This window comes from Schistocerca piceifrons, chromosome 5 (genome assembly GCF_021461385.2).
Source record: "Schistocerca piceifrons isolate TAMUIC-IGC-003096 chromosome 5, iqSchPice1.1, whole genome shotgun sequence".
NCBI classification, from domain to species: domain Eukaryota; kingdom Metazoa; phylum Arthropoda; class Insecta; order Orthoptera; family Acrididae; genus Schistocerca; species Schistocerca piceifrons.
This window is the reverse complement of record NC_060142.1, coordinates 541,685,219-541,707,616: the sequence shown is the minus strand read 5'-3', so window position 1 is coordinate 541,707,616 and position 22,398 is coordinate 541,685,219. Positions and strand designations below refer to the sequence as shown.

General features: G+C 45.4%; 2 protein-coding genes and 1 non-coding gene across 8 annotated transcripts in view; 1 reads left to right on the top strand and 2 right to left on the bottom strand.

The window, feature by feature from the left end:
- LOC124797867 (myocyte-specific enhancer factor 2) overlaps nucleotides 1-22,398 on the bottom strand; it is an 896,186-nt gene that overhangs the window by 76,488 nt on the left and 797,300 nt on the right. The gene's annotated exons all lie outside the window — the stretch shown is intronic.
- The window catches only part of LOC124799126 (serine/arginine repetitive matrix protein 1-like), a 76,140-nt gene that overhangs the window by 21,914 nt on the left and 31,828 nt on the right, over nucleotides 1-22,398 (top strand). The window contains exon 4 of the mRNA XM_047262663.1: nucleotides 16,704-17,003. Coding sequence (XP_047118619.1) covers nucleotides 16,704-17,003 — 300 coding nt within the window. The remainder of the gene's footprint in view (nucleotides 1-16,703; nucleotides 17,004-22,398) is intronic.
- On the bottom strand, nucleotides 17,611-17,685 carry Trnas-cga. The gene has a single exon. It is a non-coding gene; the product is annotated as a tRNA-Ser (tRNA).

Sequence of the window (22,398 nt, the reverse complement as noted above, 5' to 3'; positions counted from 1 at the left end):
CTGTGCTTCATTTGGAGACTCCCGATCCTAGAAAATTGAGTGTTCTCCACGTGGAGTATGCGAGCGTGTGGTCCCCAGCAAGTTCCTCTCTCAATCCGTAAGTAGAGCGGACTTATGCTTACTCCCATATATTTGGTCTCAGGTGCAATTGTTATCGGCGCAGTTCTCTCGAGGAAACTTTATCTCAGGCGTGGCGTGACAACAGTGTTGTTATATAGCATATATCTTGCATTTTTGCCGTTTGACTCATCCTGTCTTTTCCTGCAGCGGCTGCTCTTCTAGTTTGTGACGGAGTTACACCAGCGATAGGCTAAGCATCGGTCAAAGGTGTAGGTCTGAAGCACCCAGTAATTGTTCTTGCAAGACACCACACACTTGATCTGAGTGAGCTGACGTTTCGCACACCAGCTACGTATACTCTCTCGCTGCAAAACATAGAGCCACATCAGCGCTCTTTATTATTTCCGGATGCGCTCCCCATGATGTTCGCGTTCGTTCGCTCAATAGACAGTTTCTTTAGTTAACTGTCCCATGTAATGAATTGTAATGTTGTTTCAAAGAACGACTACAGTTCAATCTGAATCCCAGATATTTGGAATGGGATTCATCCTCCAGGGGCATGGCCCCTTCTGGTGTCAGGTTTTGACCTGGCCTCTTTGTTAAGAGATGGAAACGGCAGACTTTGGTCTTGTTGGGATTGAGTTTCAGATTGCTCTGCTCAAAATATATTGTGTTGTTCTATTCTGTAAGGCTTTCGAGAGTTTCACTTCTACATCTTCGACTATCTGTCTCTTTTGTCACTTTATATAGTTGGTATAAATGCTGCTGTATAACAGGGGGCCCTTAAGCTTCCTAGGGGTAGCCCTTTTTTTTTAATTTCTCCAGCGGCCCTCTCTTTGGTGAGCTGGAGGGCGGACGAAGGCGAGCCGCGCTGCGAGGAGTGGCCCGGCGGCGGCGGCGGCGGTGCTCGGCCGAGACGCAGCTGAGGACGCGGCAGTGGCGCGCTGTGCGCTGCCCCCTCGGAGCTACAGCTGGCGCGGGTGGGACCCCCTCAGAGACGCGCGGGGCGGCCGGCACGTGCGACGCACGCGACACGACACGACAGCCACACAGCCGGCGCCTTCCCAGCCTCGCCTCACTCGTCTCCTAGCCTAGAGGTATGCTGCTGCTATCGAGAATCAGTCCCTACCGTTGCTGGACAACGCCTGGTCAACTCAAAAAGAAATCTTGTACCACTCACACACGAGTGACAAGTCATAGAGAAATTTACCTGTTTGGGGAGCAGGATCACAAGGCATAGTAGAAGTCGGGAGGAAATTATAAATAAAAACAGCAGGCCAACAATGCATTTGATTTGAGAAAGAACTTATTGACCAGCAGCAATGCCAGTCTAGGAATACGGAAACGGTGCGTAAAAGCTTTGCTTGGAGTGTGAAACTTGGATAATAGGACAACTAGAGAGAAAAACTAGAAGCTGTGGAGATTTGATGCTACAGAAGGATGTTGAATGTCAGCTCGAGAGAGACAGAGTTACCAATGATGAGGCGCTGAGAACACGGGAAACCAGATGTCTCTGGATATATGTTCAAACAAGAAAAGATAAACTCGTAGGACACATTTTACGACACAGTAACAACACTGAAACAATAGCAGAAAGAACTACTGAGGGAAACAATAGCCAGGGACGACAATGGATGCCACATATTCTGCAGATTATGAGTGATGTACGGTGTGCTGCGTGGGCGGAAATAAGGACGAAGGCATATAGCAGAGTGGAAACGCATGCCGCTGACGCTAACCAACCTCAGTACTGAACATTAAAGAACAACACGGAGAAGACCCACCGACGTAACTTTAGTAGTTTCTCTGATCAAATTCATTTCTCAATGCTGTTCTGACCACAAGCAATCGCTACGCAGCGTACAGCCACCTATCTAACGGAGGTCTACATCCTGTGTGAAGTTCAGCAGACTGCGCTGTGATGTAGTCCTTACCTGGACAACGTGGCCTGTGTACAGTGGTCAGCCTGCCAAGCTGCCTCGAGGCGCCAATTCGAGTCCACGGGGTCGCATATTGTCAGTTTACTGCACGGTTGGTCAGACTCCGAATTAGCATAATCAGCGACGTCAAGACACAAAATACTGAGGATCTGCCTGCTTACAATCAACGACAACAGCCGATGATCGCCACATCTTCGGCACCCGAGCAGAATATAACAAAACTGATCTTTTGAAAAGGCAACTCGTATGTGTGTCGATCCATACAGTACGCGAGCATCTCTACATGACAAAAGTGACATCAAGGCGTCCATGACGACCAACAGCAAAAACCACCGGCACCGAGGTGCGCGAAGAATACGGGGCAGAGGAACACCCGGAATTAAAGATGGATCAGTGAAGTCAGGTACACTTCACGAAGAGTGCACCATTTGTCAGACGCCTCATGATCGTCGTAGAAGAATTTGGAGGCGGCCAGGTATCAGTCCATCTCAGGAATGCAAATTTACAATTACTCAATGTTACCCAGCAGTAGAATTCGATTTCAGGGATGTGTAATTTTGCATATACTACCTGTTTTCGGTTATTGTTTTAGTTCCATTTTACAGCAAAGTTTCTTTTTAGTATCATAAGGCTCATTCTTTCACGCGCTGCTCCCCATGAACCTCTGGTCACATATAGGGTATTTTAAATTGTGTCATATTCCTACAGAAGGCAACGTTTGTCAAAACTAGAAGAAAAGTTACTGTAATGGTACGTCCGGAGACCAATATCTGTTGACGTATGGGTCAATCTGTCCTGTCACTCCCAACTGCTGTGAAGTAGCACCAGACACTATAGGCAGTGCTGCGTACGGTTACCACTCATCATCACACATCCGTCAATCCTTTTTCCCAGTGAATAGCGGACGCTTTCAAATACACCTAGTTCCATTCGGATTACGTCACTTGAATTGGTCACACACTCCTGTAACGTCTGCACATTCGTGAAGGCTCAGGCACACACCATTGCATTTAAATGTCCCCACGGCCAGAAATCCAACGGATTCAGATCCGGTGAACGAGGAGACCATGTAACTTCCCACGAAGCGTTGCACCGAGGTATTGTCACACGATCCTTAGAAAATGGAGTGGGGCCCTATCATGGTAAGCCACAGTTATGTTGTCTTTCTACGAGGGTAACGTTCTCCCACAGCGCTGGTAATTCGTCGCGTATATATCGATGATTAATGTGTCTGTCAGCGACAATTCTTGTCCAAATATTGATAGTGAAGCGATCCTCATTCCTTTCCTCCATGACTGCTCGGGGATTTCCATTTGCCCATATGTGCGTACAGTGGTAATTTACTATGCCATGTCTTATGTAACCTAACTCATCTGTCAACAAAATGCAGGCTGTGAACGGCATATCTTTAGCTCATACCTCAATAGGCACACGTTTCCGAACATATCAGTATATCATTATCTCACTATATGAACCACTATTTTTAAACGCGCTGTATACGTTCACAGATAAATAAGTGGTGCATAACGTTTTATCAGAAGTTCATAATATCATTAACAATTTCAGGTCAGGTAACAGGCGGCTCTGGGTCTGTGTTTATGGTCTGACTTTTGTGGTATTTTTTAATTTTCATTCGTACTGACAGGATTTTTCACTACTGGTCACGTCTGCCCAACGTGTTTCGAAATGTTTTCCGAAAACACGTCGTTTTACGCGAAAAGAGTACGTAATATCACAACCTCACGTTCATATTCGTTCAAGATAATTTTAAAATATTCTCGTACTGATATTCTACAGCTATCAAAATCTACAGCCTCAAAATCAAAACGAATAGACTTAAGTAACTGAAGAATTTTTATGAAATGAAGTTAAAGATTTTCGATTTTCAATTTAATCATGCCAATTACGTTGAAGAATAGCACATCTCCGACAAATGACTTCACTTTAACAGCCCCAGCTTCAAAATCCACATAAAATAACGCACAATAACTTCGTTAGTAATTATATAGCATTGCAGGTCCTTCTTTAATGACACAATCATTCATTTCACTCATTTACACTGTGTTTGTGAATCACAGCATAAAAATGTTGACAGCGAAGAGCTCTTCGACCCCAGCCAGAGGTTAGAACCCGCGCACTTTGGCGCAATAAACAAAGCATGTTACCAATGTCGGAAAAGTATTTCACAAACTTCTTACTTACACCATTGTAGAGTGCTTCGCGCTCGGGCATAAGCGGCTGCAGTGGGGGCCAAGCGAGTGACAAACAACCGCTGCGAGCGCATGTTTATATATAAAGCTGCACATTCAGAAAGTCATAACTACAGGGTGTTTCAAAAATGACCGGTATATTTGAAACGGCAATAAAAACTAAACGAGCAGCGATAGAAATACACCGTTTGTTGCAATATGCTTGGGACAACAGTACATTTTCAGGCGGACAAACTTTCGAAATTACAGTAGTTACAATTTTCAACAATAGATGGCGCTGCAAGTGATGTGAAAGATATAGAAGACAACGCAGTCTGTGGGTGCGCCATTCTGTACGTCGTCTTTCTGCTGTAAGCGTGTGCTGTTCACAACGTGCAAGTGTGCTGTAGACAACATGGTTTATTCCTTAGAACAGGAGATTTTTCTGGTGTTGGAATTCCACCGCCTAGAACACAGTGTTGTTGCAACAAGACGAACTTTTCAACGGAGGTTTAATGTAACCAAAGGACCGAAAAGCGATACAATAAAGGATCTGTTTGAAAAATTTCAACGGACTGGGAACGTGACGGATGAACGTGCTGGAAAGGTAGGGCGACCGCGTACGGCAACCACAGAGGGCAACGCGCAGCTAGTGCAGCAGGTGATCCAACAGCGGCCTCGGGTTTCCGTTCGCCATGTTGCAGCTGCGGTCCAAATGACGCCAACGTCCACGTATCGTCTCATGCGCCAGAGTTTACACCTCTATCCATACACAATTCAAACGCGGCAACTCCTCAGCGCCGCTACCATTGCTGCACGAGAGACATTCGCTAACGATATAGTGCACAGGATTGATGACGGCGATATGCATGTGGGCAGCATTTGGTTTACTGACGAAGCTTATTTTTACCTGGACGGCTTCGTCAATAAACAGAACTGGCGCATATGGGGAACCGAAAAGCCCCATGTTGCAGTCCCATAGTCCCTGCATCCTCAAAAAGTACTGGTCTGGGCCGCCATTTCTTCCAAAGGAATCATTGGCCCATTTTTCAGATCCGAAACGATTACTGCATCACGCTATCTGGACATTCTTCGTGAATTTGTGGCGGTACAAACTGCCTTAGACGACACTGCGAACACCTCGTGGTTTATGCAAGATGGTGCCCGGCCACATCGCACGGCCGACGTCTTTAATTTCCTGAATGAATATTTCGATGATCGTGTGATTGCTTTGGGCTATCCGAAACATACAGGAGGCGGCGTGGATTGGCCTCCCTAATCGCCAGACATGAACCCCTGTGACTTCTTTCTGTGGGGGCACTTGAAAGACCAGGTGTACCGCCAGAATCCAGAAACAATTGAACAGCTGAAGCAGTACATCTCATCTGCATGTGAAGCCATTCCGCCAGACACGTTGTCAAAGGTTTCGGGTAATTTCATTCAGAGACTACGCCATATTATTGCTACGCATGGTGGATATGTGGAAAATATCGTACTATAGAGTTTCCCAGACCGCAGTGCCATCTGTTGTTGAAAATTGTAACTACTGTAATTTCGAAAGTTTGTCTGCCTGAAAATGTACTGTTGTCCCAAGCATATTGCAACAAACGGTGTATTTCTATCGCTGCTCGTTTAGTTTTTATTGCCGTTTCAAATATACCGGTCATTTTTGAAACACCGTGTACATACTACCTGAATATGGCCAAAATTTTAGAGCGGGGATCGATTTCTGGGGCTCATATCTTGCAAGCATGCTTTCTTCTCCTTGAATTACGAGTGCAAGTTCGAAATGTTTATTTGTAAGATAAATTTCTGACACCTTTAAGAACGGATACTGGCACAACGCCCACCCTTAGGCAGCAAAGGCGCAGACGCACCCCAGTGTGGGAGGCAGCAGGGAAGAACCCGGGGAGAGCAGTGCACAGCTGGCACAGGGAGGCGCCTGGTCCCAGGTGGGAGGGCGGTCTCAGATGCGCGACCTTGGCCGGCACAAGAATCCGGGGCCCGGCGGCGGTGGCGGTGGCGGCGCCATCTGAATTTTCGATCGCGACTGACGTCACGGAGCGGCCGCACGCAGGCAAACAGGCGCCCCGCAGAGGGCGGCGCGACGCCCACGGCCGCGCCAGCACAACAGCTAAGCGACGCCGACCAGTCGCTAGTGCCCGCCCAAGTTCCAGGGCCTACTCGTCTACAATCCGATTCGACGCAGTCGTCATTTTATAGCTAGCGAGCTCGATTGCTGCCACCCCCAATCCACCGATGGGGCCCCGGCTGGCACTGTCTTGCCTCTTACGCAGCGTTAAGCATTGCTCTTGCCAACTCTCGCTGAATCGTTGTCGTGGGAGATTTGTGTAACGTTTATTTCCGCGTGCCTCGCAATATGTGATGAAAAGGGTCGAAAGAGGGGCATAGGGGTGACACTATAGACATCTACTAACGACCTGCTACGGCTTCGCACGGGAAGCACGAAGCAGGGAAACACACTATCTTGACCCCCTCCCCCCCCCCCCCCCCCACACACACACACATTTAGTGGTAAGATGACCCACTGGATAGCCCATCGAAGACAGAACGCAGATCAAGCATGAAACCAGTAAGACGGTTTGTACAGAACTTTGAAAAAAGAAGCAAGATACAAACAGAGAACGGTCCGAGATCAAGATGTACAACATGAAGCAAACTGCCAGAAGCACGTCGTCGTGGTCGTATGGTGACAGTGTGAGACTGCAACGCAGAACATCCGTCTACAAATCTCCCTCGTGTCCCATTTTTTTCCCACAAAATTAATAACTTTCCCTCCGATCATCGACGTGTCTGTTCTCCTTCGGTAGTCTTGCCAATTGTAATACTATAGAATGGTTCCAGAATATGACTCATGTGGTAAGAATGTATTATCGTAAATGTGATGAATAGAGAAAGCACGCGAGATGCCGCATAGACCTCTCGCAGAAATGAGAACCATGATTAAACGGGTGTGAACTATGTTACGACGTAGGAATACGAGAGTAAAAACTTCCAAAACGGAACGCAAGACTCATAACACGTAGCCCTTGTGCAGAAGAAATAGGAGGTACGTAGGTCCGTACCTCACACCTCGCTGTTGCAAACGGGCGTTACACTACGACACAGACACAAATATGAATACACACACGTCAATAAGCGGGCGGAAACTACATAATTTTGTGAAATAAAAATGGGTGAGAAGAAGATTTGAACACGGAACTTCCCCTTCGCAGTCCAACACCGTGACCACAATCATGCCGCTCGATGGCGCACACCTTGAGGTTGGTTCAAAATGGTTCAAATGGCTGTGAGCACTATGGGACTCAACTGCTGTGGTCATAAGTTCCCTAGAACTTAGAACTACTTAAACCTATCTAACCTAAGGACATCACACACATCCATGCCCGAGGCAGGATTCGAACCTGCGACCGTAGCGGTCGTGCGGTTCCAGACTGTAGCGCCTTTAACCGCTCGGCCACAGCGGCCGGCCCTTGAGGTTGGACCGTTCACTATTTTACTACGGGACTTACCATCTGAGGTCATCAGTCCCCTATAACTTAGAACTACTTAAACCTAACTAACCTAAGGACATCACACACATCCATGCCCGAGGCAGGATTCGAACCCGCGACCGTAGCGGTCGCGCAGCTCTAGACCGCAGCGCCCAGAACCGCTCGGCCACACTGGCCGGCGACACTACTTCGATTTAGCTTTTTTTTTTCACGATTCAGCAAACCTTCTTCCTATTTTCATGCTTTACCTGTGTTCAGTTCAAAAATGGCTCTGAGCACTATGGGACTTAACATCTGAGGTCATCAGGCCCCTAGAACTTAGAACTAATTAAACCTAACTAACCTAACGACATCACATACATCCATGCCCGAGGCAGGGTTCGAACGTTCGACCGTAGCGGTCGCGCAGTTCCAGACTGTAACGCCTAGAACCGCTCGGCCACCTTGGCCGGAGGACTGTCTTCGCTTGCGCCACTACCCACTGGCTCTGTGTCTTCTGGAGCATTGCTGGAAGACATCAGAGAATGCCTTTATGTTGATTAACACACTCCGACACAAAGTTCCATCGAACCAACGTTGAGCTTTCTATGGCTTCCACCACCCTCAAACTCGCGATTAATGGTGGTCTTCACACCTGAATCCCGTCACGAAAAACTAGTCATATGTCATGATTGTACATCGTGTGTTGCGTTTACTGTTTCTCGGTAAAACTTCGGTAAAGGAACTGACACGGTGACTGGATCTTACCTTTTTTCCATATTTTTACGAGTATATTTCCTGTGTGTCTGTACAGAGTACAGGGACTCAGAAATTACTTCAAGGTTATGTCTATATTCAGCAAGAGCTTGAATTGACTTTGCGTTTGTTTGACGCACTAGACTACTGGCAACAAAAGGAAAAAAAAAACTTAATACAACAGAAAGTCAATTCCATTTCTTCTTGGTGCTCTCGTTCTTGGGAAACTCCGTAGCGTCATTTCACTCTACGAAAACTTTCATCTTGTACGAAAGAGTTTGACAGCCTTGTGATTTTTTTCACATTATCGGCCCATGTTATTGATTACACTGTATTTGATTTTGATTTCTGACTCAGAGCCGCAGTTTAGTGTGTGTGTGTGTGTGCGTGTGCGTGTGTGTTTGTGTGTGTGTGTGTGTGTTATTGTAGTAGTAGTAGTAGTAGTAGCAGGAACGAGTGAGGGGGCAGCAAAGAGGGACTCTAGGCGACAGATTGAGAAGTCCTTTCAGAGACCACTGCCAGTCACAAAATTGATCTACTACTTACGTTATTTAACGACGCAACACGTCTCGAGGTATAAACTTCACATTTCAATACAAAACATTTAGTAAAAGTACACATAGATATTACAGTTGTTCTGTACATTCTTGACACGTGCTGTGGTCATCCTATGCATGCCGAGGGTGTACGGAACAACTTTAGTATCTATATGTACTTGAAAATGAAGTTTATACTTTCAGCAAATAATTTCCGCAGTCAAGTAATTCTTGTTACTGTTTACGGTCTGTGAAAAACAGTTTCGTATTTTTGAAACTGTGACGGTCGATTAACAGTCAATGTGGCTTTAGAATAGAGATTGCCTTACACGTGACGACGGTGATCAGAGACGCTTTGGTAGGCCTCTCAAGAGGACATGGGCTGCTTAAATGCTAAGACGGAACGTTACTGACTTTCATGGAAATGAATATCGTTTGCGATGCATGCGTTCTTAAAACTGCCACACATTTACAATTTCAAGAGGCGATATGAACTGCAGACTGTTCGCACGTCTTCAGTCACGTCTTTGCTGAAGGTGAAAATGGCTCAAATGGCTCTGAGCACTATGGGACTTAACATCTATGGTCATCAGTCCCCTAGAACTTAGAACTACTTAAACCTAACTAACCTAAGGACAGCACACAATACCCAGCCATCACGAGGCAGAGAAAATCCCTGACCCCGCCGGGAATCGAACCCGGGCACCCGGGCGTGGGAAGCGAGAACGCTACCGCACGACCACGAGATGCGGGCTGGAGGTGAAAAGATGCGTTTCAAAACTCCACAGAGATTTACCAATGAGGCAAGCAAGAAGTAGTTAATGCAGAAGCTAATGTTGGCACTTTGAACACATGTGAAGAGTGTATCACCTTCAAGAGGCTAGGAAAGAGGGGAATTATTTTCACTTTAGATGTAAAATGTATTTAAAAAATCTTCAGTGAGAGTACGCACATAAACAGATGTATATATAGACATTTCAGGGGCGTTAAAGTACTCTATTACTGCCCGATAATTGCTAACATACACTATACGATCATCAAAAGTATCCGGACAGCTATTAGGGGACACTAATACGGGGTGCGTCCATCTTCCAGCTTTACGACGATCTGAACGCTGCTGGAGGGGTGCCTGAATGTCTGTGGGCGAATCACATCACATTCTCCCTCAGGAGCCAATACCAGGGAAGGTAATCACATTGCATACTGGGTCTGGAGCGAAGTCGACGTTCTCACTCGTCCCAGAGGTTTTTCATCGTGTTCAGGTCTGGACTCTGGGCAGGCTAGTCCATTGCAAGAACGTTGTTGTTCAGAAAGTATTGCTCCACAGATACTGTTGTGTGCCAGGAGGACTGTCATGTTGATACAAACAATCATCATCTGTGAACTGTTCCTCTGTGTTCATATCCTTCCACTTTTAGCGCTTCTTAACCGCAATAAGTCGACCATAACTTACTAACGAAAAACACTACCATACCGGAGCATCATCTCCGTACTTTACCGTTGACACAAGACATGACGGCAGGGTAACACTGTCTAAACATTCGGTGAACCCAAACCCTTCCATCGGACTGCCACATGGTACAGCGCAATTTATCACTCCAAATCACTCGTTCCCAGTCATCCACTGTGCAGGGACACCGCCCTTTACACCATCTCGATCGCCGCTTAGCTCTGGCTACAGAAACGTGTGAGTTATGAGCAGCTGCTCGACCTACACACAGTCATTGTGCTAGACGGACTACTTGTCACGAGTGATTGCTTCCGCGGATTCCATGCGGTTTTTTTACGACACCCTCCCGCAATGCACGACGGTCGCTGACCGTCAATACCTGAGGTCTACTTGGTCTTGGTTTAGCTGTGGTTGCTCACAATCGCGTCACTGACAGTCGGCTTTGACTGCTTTAGAAGGGTTGAAACGGCTCTGACGGATTTATCACCCAGGTGACATCCCCGGACATGTCCGAAAGAACAGACACCATATCCATATAAGCATATAGTTCTTGCAATACCGGCCATGACCTCCTTCTTCTTCTGTGCGGATGCACAAATATTTCCCGAACCCTAACGGGACTTGGTAAGAATGTCTTCCACGGGTAATGAGTGTGTTGGATTGGGACACTACGAATGTAGTGTGTGGACATACAAGGTGAGAATGTGGGTCTCGCAGTCCTTGCAGTCGCACTATCCTCTGTGGCTCAGATGGACGCCGGCACGGTAGCTCAGCGTGTTCGGTGAAAGGGTAGCTGTCCTCTGTAATAAAAAAACTGAGTTAATCGATCAAAGAACCTAAACGGATGTCTTACGACGTCCGCCCTGAGCAGACGCAACGAACAAAAGCGAACAAAACGAGATAAAAGAAAAGATGGATAGAGCGCCTGCCATGTAAGCAGGAGATCCCGGGTTCGAGTCCCGGTAGGAGCACACATTTTCACCTGCCCCGTTGATATATATCAACGCACGTCAGCAGCTGAAGATATTAATTTCATTCTAATTTCCTTTCATACTCGCGGGTCTGCCTCTCCTAACATCTAGTGGTCACTTCCGCATTACGTAGCGATGTCGGGATACTTTTGATCACATAGTGTATGAGTCAGAATTTGTCTAGAAGAACTGCAGTGAGGGTTAGTTGGGGATAAAATTGCCATATTTATATGTTAAGCAGTGACCGATGCACAGACACTTTTCAGTATGCGAATGGAATAGGTACGATGTATCGATTGCCATGCACTGTATACTGCCTTGCGGAATATATGAAAACATGCAACTAGCTGAGTACCTGGCGTTGCCCGGGTATGTATTTATTCCAATATTGTAGCAGTCTATCCCCCCTGCGCCCCACTCTCTGTGTATCTCCTCTTGCCCCTCACTCTGTCCATGTGCTCCTGCCCCCTCTACAACCATCTTCTCCTCTCCCACTCTTTGTCAATATCCTCCTACCCCTCTCTCTGTCAATCTCCTCATCCCCCCTCTGTCCATCTGCTCCTTCCCCCTCTGTCAATTTGGTCCTCTCCCCTCTAACTGCATCTTCTCGTCCCCCTCTCTTTGTCAACCTTTTCCTCTCCCTTGTCTATGTTCTCCTCCTCCCTCCCTCTGTTCATCTCCTCTTCCCCGTTTTCCTGATTATCTCCTCCGTTTTCCTTTCTGTGTTCTCTCTCCTCCTTCACCCTCTCGTTGCCCATCTTCTCCTCTTCCCTTTCTCTGTCCATTTCCTCCTCCCTCTCCATCTATACATATTCTCCTCCTGCATCTCTCTGCCTATCTCTTCCTCCCCATAGTAATGTCCGTCTCCTCCTCGTTCCTTTCCGACTACATCTCCTCCTCCCCCCCCCTCTCTGTCTCTGTGCACTTCTCTCTCCGGTATCTCTGCGCATCTCTTCCTCCTATCTGCGCCTATGTATCCTTACGCCTCGCTGCCTGTCGATCTCCCCGTCTTCCCTTCTCTCTCCATGTTTCCACACTCACCCATATGGGAGGCTGGTGTTTTTTTTTTTACCCCTATAGTATTTATTTCCAGATTGTAATTAATATGTGTACCAAATTTGAATGAAATCATTCAAGCGATTTAGGATGAGCTTTTTGCCCGTGGCTTTGCCCGGAGGCATATGGCAAATATGTTTCACACATATGTGATACATTTCACTCGTATTTGTACACATATTTCACCTCTACGTGTACCGCATTTCGCTCTGCAGTTTTACTTTCACGCAGCTCAATGTTTACGACGTCGTATCTCCTGAACTATGTCCTGTACAATGATTAACTCTTCTGGTGCATCCAGTGGTGCACCTGCCCACTGTCTACAAAATATGTCGTGAATCGAGTTATTAGTAAAGCAGTAATGAACCAAAACGTCATGCTTCATGTGGCTGTTTTACTTCACCAATAGTGAAAACGTAGGAAGCAATAAACTACTTTCCATTCATCATTTTGTGTGGTCGTCAGAGAGAAAAAAAAAATTTCTTATAAGTTCCAAATTATGTGCAAAATTTGTTACAAGTCTCTAAGTGCTCTCATTCTCAAATACTAGGTGAAAAAAATCTCGGAATTCGCGTATCGTGGGCTGTGCTGCTTTTCAGCCACACCCCCACCCCTTTCATAAGACTGGTGGTTCTTAACCGCACATTGATTCTTTCCAGACAGTAAACGATATGCGTATCGGGTTTTGTTGAAGTCGGTCCAGTGGTTTAGGTGGAGGCGTGGAACACACACACACACACACACACACACACACACACACACACACACACACACACATCCGTTTTTTATAATTTGTACAGATTATAAGGGGTGCTAAAGAGAATAATGGAGACAAGAATGCTGACGAAAAACCTTACTGGAAGAAGGGGCTGAGTAATGGAACACCTACCACGGCATCCAACACTTTTTGGAGAAGTTGGTTCAAATGGTTCAAATGGCTCTGAGCACTATGGGACTCAACTGCTGTGGTCATCAGTCCCCTAGAACTTAGAACTACTTAAACCTAACTAACTTAAGGACATCACACACATCCATGCCCGAGGCAGGATTCGAACCTGCGACCGTAGCAGTCGCACGGTTCCGGACTGCGCGCCTAGAACCGCGAGGCCACCGCGGCCGGCTTTTGGAGAAGTCAAACACGAGAGTGTGCAATACAGATTGCAGAAGACATTGTGAGCGCTAGCTAAATACAGACGATCTGAAAGGTCAAGATGGAGGGGAGCGTGAAACCAATCAGAATACTGATTTACAATTTCCTGGTGGGGTTTCTGGTAGACGGTCTCCTGAGCGGCGCTGAATGAAACTGGAGCTGCGGCGGGCCCCGTAGCTCCACGCCGCGCCGGGGAGGCGGAGTGCCGCGTGCGCGCAGCTGTCCGCAGTAAATACTGACACGGCGCAGCCCAGGCACGGGCACAGGACACAGCCCGGCGGCCACAGCCGCGCGCGGGAGCGTAGCAGGCGACGCGTGAACGGACGCGCACCCTAGGCTTCACCGCGGGGCTTGTGTTACCGTGAAGCTGTGCAGGCTAGCAGTGTCTCTATATGTTTGTTTAGCGCCTTAGTCACTAAAACCAGCGGCACGGCGACCACGTTACCGCTGACCGGTAAGTGCGCTGCTGCTGGACACTGAACTGGCGCAACCGTCGAGAGTGTTTCTGTAACTCTCTCAACGTAATACTAGGTGGACAGAAACTCTCTCAACGGTTGCGCCAGTTCAGCAGCGCACTTACACCAACTCTTACATTTCGCACTAAACAGTATTTACGGCGTGGCCCCTTCTTCCCCTTGCCTCAGACCCAACCTCCACAAATGTTCTTGTCTCGTGCGGTTAGCTCGCATAACTACCACGCTTACAACATGTCAGCCCGTTTACATGCATCTATTTAAATACCAGCACACAGGCAGGCAAAGAATATGATCTACAACACTATATTACTGTGTCTTTACGTGGACAAGAAAGATGGGCAAAAATAACGAAATACAATTTAATTGAAACTTCCTGCCGTAGTGGCGCCGTGTCGCGATTACGGATAATTACGAATGAGGGAATGACAAGAAGAATATATGGAGGACATGCAAAGACGACGACTTATACTTGATGTGAAATCGACCTTTTGGTGGGACAGAAGTAATATTGTTGGAAGACTGGGTGAAACAAGAAAAACAACAAGGACAGAAGATGGGTACAAGAAAAGGAATGAAGATACACACAAAATGTACGAAATAGCGAAGAGCATAAGGAGCTGTACAAAATCATTTACAAACAGATAAAAAAGTAGTATTACGACGCTCAAGCAGCTCCAAATTCTAAGGAGGATTCCCGAAAACCGAAACACATACACACACACACACACACACACACACACACACACACACGCACACACACACACACACGGTAAAATTTACAGCTATAATTACCGTAACTTGTTAAGCTACAGAGGTTCACAATCCAACTATCGGCCAAGTGCGACGTATCGAATTAGAAGGATGTTACTTCCAGGCGGTGTTTATCACTTTTCTTGGTGAATATTAACGCGAGTCCTTATTTTTCCCTTACGTGCGCAGTCAGAAGAACAATGCGCACTACTTGCACAATAAACAGACGGCTAAACTCGTTCCTTCCCAATCCTGCGTTGGATTTAGGTAACTACAGAGGCACTAATAACAATTGGTTGTAGAAAGAGAGACTGCATACTACAACTAGTACACGGTATACACAAATAAAATCTCAACACGGTTGCGGGTAATGTACAAACGGCGTTGTAAGTACATAGCAAGAAAGAAATCTGCATTGCCGTAGGCCGGCCAGTGTGGCCGTGCGGTTCTAGGCGCTTCAGTCTGGAGCCGCGTGGCCGCTACGGTCGCAGGTTCCAATCCTGCCTCGGGCATGGATGTGTGTGATGTCCTTAGGTTAGTTAGGTTTAATTAGTTCTAAGTTCTAGGCGACTGATGACCTCAGAAGTTAAGTCGCATAGTGCTCAGAGCTATTTGAACCATTTTGCATTGCCGTAGAATAAATTTTCTTTTCTTTACGTCAATGATCACCAAACGTTTGGTTCTTAGACTCCCGGTTTCCGTCAGCAACGACTTCCTTCAGAATCGCAGCAAAGTTTGGAAAACGAAATACAACTAGAAGACAAAATACATCTTGAAACAATAAAATACGCCATGACGAAAAATTATTGCTCTCATGGATGTGGAAACATGCGCTTGAAATATGACTAGGCATATTGTTTTATAACTTGTCTTAATACAATAAAGCCATGGTGGCATTGTCACAAAATATACACAAAATCAGCTTAGCGTCGTCCAACAAATTTAATATATGGTAGAAACTAGGCCACAGTGCCCCCGGAGTCATAGTGTCAATAGCGCTAGTGTTCAGAACAGACATGTTTGTGCCGTAAGCTCGTAAGATTCGCTACGGTCATAATCGTGAATACTTGTACAATATGCAATAAATGAAGAGTACAGTTGGTTAAGTCTATAATAGGCACGCCAAGTGTATTAGTTATTACAGTGATGAAAAGAAACTATTAAAAAAATAAAGTTAAATTTAAAATTGTTACAAAGCAAACGGTTAAGTAATAATACGTGATCCTGAGACTCTCCTGTGGTCATTTTAGATACAAATAACAACATAAAAACGAACAAGCTTATGGGGACAATAAAATAATATGAAGCTGATAGAATAACTAAGGAAAGAACCGAAAAGAACGAAGGCACTGTGGCCTAGTTTACAACATATTTTAAATATATGTGACGATGCTAAGCTGATTTTGCGTATGTTTTGTGACGATGCCTGCCACTATGGCTTTATTGTATCGGGACATGTTTTAAAACAAGTATGCCTCGTCATACTTTACGCTCGTGTATTCACATCTATTGGAGTAGTAATTTTTCGTTAAGAATATTTTATTGCTTTAAGATGTAATCTGTCTACTACTTGTATTTCATTTCCCATTTTTGCTGCAGATCTGAAGATGGTCGTTGCTGACGAAACCGATAGTCTAAGGAGCAAACGTTTGGTGATCATTGATGGAGAAAAAGGAAAATTTATTCTACATTTCCTGGATTCATTGTTCTATTGGAGAGGAAGTTTCAGATTTTAAAATGAACTGGAGTTTGCAAGATTAACTTTCGCGTGAACGCACGTGAAGTTAGGCGAGTATAGAGTCCCCTGGAACAGTTGTTTGCCTTCGCGCAGTGCTGCAAGCGAAAACACTGGTTGAGCTGAATCACCAATTGAAGTGGCGCGCGAGACTGGATGTTGTCATGTGAACTTGGCATTGACACCGCCCACGCAGGAGGCGGCGGCGGCGCGTCGCCGCTTTAAGACAAGACGGACGGAATTAGTCTGGACGCTTTCCGCGGGTCGCCGGAAGACCGTCAAGTCGAACCTAGGCTGCATTAAAGGGGATGGCGCCGCCACGTCCGCCCCAGCACGGCCCACAAGTCCTGCCGCCGCCCCACAGCGGCGAGGGAGACGGGGGTCCGGGGTGGAGAGCGGAGGCACCAGCGCAGCGTCGCCGACACTGGAGCTCGTAGCTCGTACGCTCCACAGAAGTGAAGATGCGTTATACTGTTACGTTCTGGCTACCGTGTCTGTAGAATATGCTGGGTATATGATTCACAGTCACATTTTCAGGCCTGCTATATTTACATCATTGTTTCCGATGTTCCACTACATCATTGTTTCCGATGTTCCACGTTCTATTAAGACGAACAGAAGAAAAGCATCGACCCCGAATTCCCGAAAAAGTTGCCGGCAGTATGTGTTCGAATTAAAAAGAAAAAAAAAAGAAATTAGTTCACTTTTAAGAAGCCATTTTCAAGTGTCCATAGTGGACTGCAAGTCGCATATTACCACGATGCCTTTTTAGAATTACTCAACTCTGCATTTCAGGCACAGAATAACATCCTCGCAAAAGAAAAATTTCCAACTGCTGTTTGTTACCGCCTTCCCGAAAAATGATGATATTATTCCCCACCTCCGTCAATACTTATTGCACCGAAAAACTCATTAACGATAAATCAAGTGTGGATACTGACATTAAATCCGATAACGCTTTTTACGTGCATCTGTGCACTACAAACTAGCGGACAAATAAATCTGCCAACTATATACAGTCATGAACTTCCTGGCAGATTAAAACTGTGTGCCGGGCCGAGACTCGAACTCGGGACCTTTGCCTTTCGCGGGCAAGTGCTCTACCAACTGAGCTACCTAGGCACGACTCACGCCCCGTCCTCACAGCTTTACTTCTGCCAGTACCTCGTCTCCTACCTTCCAAACTTTACAGAAGCTCTCCTGCGAACCCTGCAGACCTAGCACCCCTGAAAGAAAGGATGGTAGAGCACTTGCCCGCGAAAGGCAAAGGTCCCGAGTTCAAGTCTCGGTCCGGCACACAGTTTTAATCTGCCAGGAAGTTTCATATCAGCGCACACTCCGCTGGAGAGTGAAAATATCTCATTCTATATATAGTCATGTTCGTTTTATAATCGTGATTCGATCTTCGAACGCACAAGTTCGAGGAAAAGCCGTCTATGAACGAACTAGATGGCTGTGGTTGGGGAATTGAAGTTGCATTCAGGACTACAAACCATTCATTACAGTTTGTCTGTGGTTTTCCTAAATTGTTTTAGGTGCATGTGACAACTGTAGCCTCGAATGGACCATGACCAGCATACTCTGTCACCTTTAGTTTAACTAAAAAAGTCAAAAGTACAATGGAATATGCGACATCAGTAATTCTGCGTTGATGTGATGAAAAGCTATACAAATGCCTTTTTCTACGCAAATGTTTTTCTATCTGTGTGATCACGGAAGTTGAAAGTTTGAGAGAATAAGAAAAACGTTTTTACGCCCTACGGATATTGCAGCAGACATAATTTTTCTTAATTCTGGTCAACGCACATGTTGGAGAACTAAATCTCTTTCTTTTCTCGTAATTATACCTTCGCGTTTAATTCAAAATATGATAACAGTCGAGCTTAATACCTATGAGTGAACACACAACACTGGATATTTCTGACAACAGTGTGTGTCTTTTCCCCAAAAACGAAATATTAAGATCATTCGAATGTCGTGATTAGTTATTTTACACTTAATGTACGCATCCCATCATGATTAAAGGACTTTTGCAAGGCGTGGTGAATTTTGGTGCAGCTTTTATCATTATTTAATTGTTAAATGGAATTCATTTTTTCCCTAGTTTATGTTATACATCGTCAATTGCCTATACAGTAACAATCACGTTATAAAACCGTTATATTTACAACCCATAATGTGTTTCGTCACAAAAACAAGTTACTGTCACAGGTAGTACGTTACCTACATCTACATGACGACTCGACACTGCACACTTATGTGCCTATCAGAGTGTTCACCGAACCGCTTTTCTGCATTTCCATGCCGGCGTGCGGGAAAAACGAACACTTAAATCTTTCTGCGCGATCTCTCATTTATCTTATCTTATTACAATGATCATTTCTCCCTATGAAGGTGGATGTCAAGAAAACATTTTCGCTTTCGGAGATTGAAATTTCGTGTAAAGATGCTCTTCACGTGTTTTCGGGTCGCCAACAGCGGAAAGTTTTGACGTCAGCAGTTTGCGAGGCAGTGACGAAGACGAGGGTTTAAGTCCCCGTCGACGACAAGGTCATTGTAAGACGGATGAAAAACTCGGATTTCAAAAAATCCAACCCGGCTCTTGCCTAAAGCAACTTGGGGAGGCCACGAACTACCTAAGCCTAGACGGCCCGACGGCGGTTTGAAGCGTCGTCTTCCTGAATGTGGATCCAGCGTCTTTCCAGCGCCTTATCTCCGCGCGACCTCGCGCGTTGGTTCAAATGGCTCTGAGCACTATGGGACTTAGCATCTGAGGTCATCAGCCCCTAGAACTTTGAACTACTTAAACCTAACCAACCTAAGGACATCACACACATCCATGCCCGAGGCAGGATTCGAACCTGCGACCGTAGCGGTCGCTCGGCTCCAGACTGTAGCGACTAGAACCGCACGGCCTCGCGCGGTGGTCTTCGAGGGGTGATCGAAGAAACACTTCAGGATAAAACTTCGCATTGTTTTAGTTTCGAAAATGTCAGGTCACATATGAGCAGCAATATAAATTCTTGTATTTGCCATTAAAAGTGAGAGGCCACTGGTAGTAATGTTACACGCTGACAAAACGAGCTGCTGTACACGTAGTCTACAATTTTGTCACTTGGCAAGCATAATTTCTGCTCCGCAGTTAATGGGTCTTAGAGGCTTCCAACATGTCCTAGTCGCACGGTTCTTCTTAGGCGATAGACAGGAACGTTTTCGACAAGGTGTGAAGCAATTATACAAATTATAGATTACTTCATTTTGCGACGTGTTTTCACACAACCTGTAATTCTGTCAACCAACAGAATAGCACAGTAGATCACTTCATGTGGCAAGGTCGGTATGAAGGAACGAAGATAGGGCGTTTTTAATGTCGTTGCGGATAAGTGGCCACGAGAAAGAGAACACAAGGTTGCACTGGACAAGGATAGAGGAACAAATCGCCCGTTGCCTTTTCGAACGAACCATTCAGTAGTCCTCTCTTGAGGGATTTAGGAAAACTACGGGAAATTTAAATCTGGCTGACTGGCTGGACGGGATTACAGTCCCGCTCCGGCTCGATGTAAGTTGAGAGTCGTAACCACTGCGACCCATAGATCAGTTCCACAACGTAGCACCTTTGATATTAAACCGGCCGATACTAAAATTACATTGTTCTTACGGTAAATACTTAACACTTACTTTATACTTACAGAAGGGTTCTGTGTATCTAATGTTGCATGAATAGCCTATAATTAAATCAGACGAATTTCATACATACAATATAAAGTATGTTCGAGTAGATTATGAAGTCACAACCCGTCAAAACCCCTCTTGTAAACTTGACATTGCTTGTTACTGTTTTGAAAGGCCACCGAGGTAGCTAGTTCACTGATACGCAGACAGTCAATATTTATGTTGTGCTTTACCCACTGAAATGATTTCTCGTGATCTAAGATATTAATTTATAAAATTTTGTTAATGATTGGGGCATGAATTACGTAGTACTTCCGCTGAAATACATAATTTTGTTATCAGTTGCTTTAAAAAAGAGAAATGTCACATGACGACGAAACATTGGAAAATTAATCAGCCGTGCTCAAATAACTGTACAACCATCCATAATTTGGTTATAGAACTGTGGACAAATTTCGATACAGTTCTTTTAATAAAGGTTCGAATCAAATGTATCAAATGCGAAATACGAAAAGTAACGTAAACGGAAAGTAAAGAATAGTCTGCGGTAAAGCGTCACAAAATCAGGATCTCCGCCCAGTAAATTGTATTTTTAGCTCACTCTGTTGGTGGCAACTCCATTTATGCGGGTTCCGTTTATAATCTCCTTCCCGAAGTTGCGCAACACTTCACTCTATGCACTCCCAGGTTCCTCGTTCCGTGTAACTTTCGGCTTAACGCGCCCACTCTCCACCGCTTGTGGAAGGGAATAAACAGCTAGCTCAAACGAGCCACTACATCGGTGATTCCATAATCCACAGCGCAAACCCGAGACTAGCTTCTGAAATAGGGAATCGGCACCGAGACTAGCTTCTGAAATAGGGAATCGGCACCCAAACCAATCTCATTACTGTTTCCGCTTTACTCTGGCATTCAGACCGGTATGTTGCCAGTTCGAAAGCTAATCACACTGTTGTTAGCTTCTACGGAAGCGTACCACCTAATTTACTTGATAGGGAAGAGCGCTTTACTCAGTACTGGTCGGCGACTGATATGGGCAACTATAGGCATAGATGAAGTTAAGGAAATCTACTACCTAGGCAGTAAAATAAACAATGACGGACGGAGCAAGGAGGACATCAAAAGCAAATCAGCTATGGAAAAAAAGGCATTCTTGGCTAAGAGAAGTCTACTAATATCAAATATCGGTCTTATTTTTTGAGGAAGAAATTGCTGAGAATGTACGTTGGAGTACAGCATTGGACTCTGGGAAAACCGGAACAGAAGAGATGAAGAGGTTAGCACAGGAGAGGAATTCGTGGCGGGCCGCATCAAACCAGTCTGGAGACTGTTGACCAAAAAGTCGTATCAAACTACTTCCCTTTGCGCTAATATCTCGGATGACTGCAGAATATCACTCCCTGGTTATATTCGCAATGAGACTGAAACAATCATGTCTTCTCTATCTGTTGTGCAATTTAATCGATCAGCCAATAAGATGTGCTCCAGCAGACAGGTAGAAAGACAGACTGACACAAATTGATTCTATGGGTTCTCTACAATCTTTTTGCACTTACTAATAGAAAAAGAAACATTCACATAACTTTTTTTATTGAAACAGTATTGGTCGACTTCATGATTCACGAGACACACGTGCGATTATTATTATTATTATTATTATTATTATTATACTAGTGAACACTGCAAATGAGTCCATTATGCCGGATTTCGTGCTTTATCATTAGCCACACACTTCCCAAGCGTCGAGGGCTATGCAATGTATCGGCGGGTAACTCGTCCAGATCCCAGTAAAAGGGCTTTTTGTAGTTGACAGATGTATATTTTTATCAGCGCCAGTGGTTTCCAATCGCTCTCTAACATCTCTCGGCACTGTTCCCAATGTGCAGAGAGTCATTTGGTCAACTTTCACTGATTTACGCCACAGTTCTTGTAGTTCGATTTTCAGGTACTCGTATCTGCCTAGTATTTCAAGTTATATCTTTTCGATTCTGCTACTTTTCGTTTCGTGTACGTTTAGTACGCGAGAGTGCTTTACGGAAATAGCGGACAAACTCCAGTCGTCCAATTGCAGACGCTACAAGAGGGGCGATCTGAATCTCGGACAAGTTTACTGCTAACAGTCCGATAGCGCACGTTCCAGGAGGCGTTATATAACGCATCACA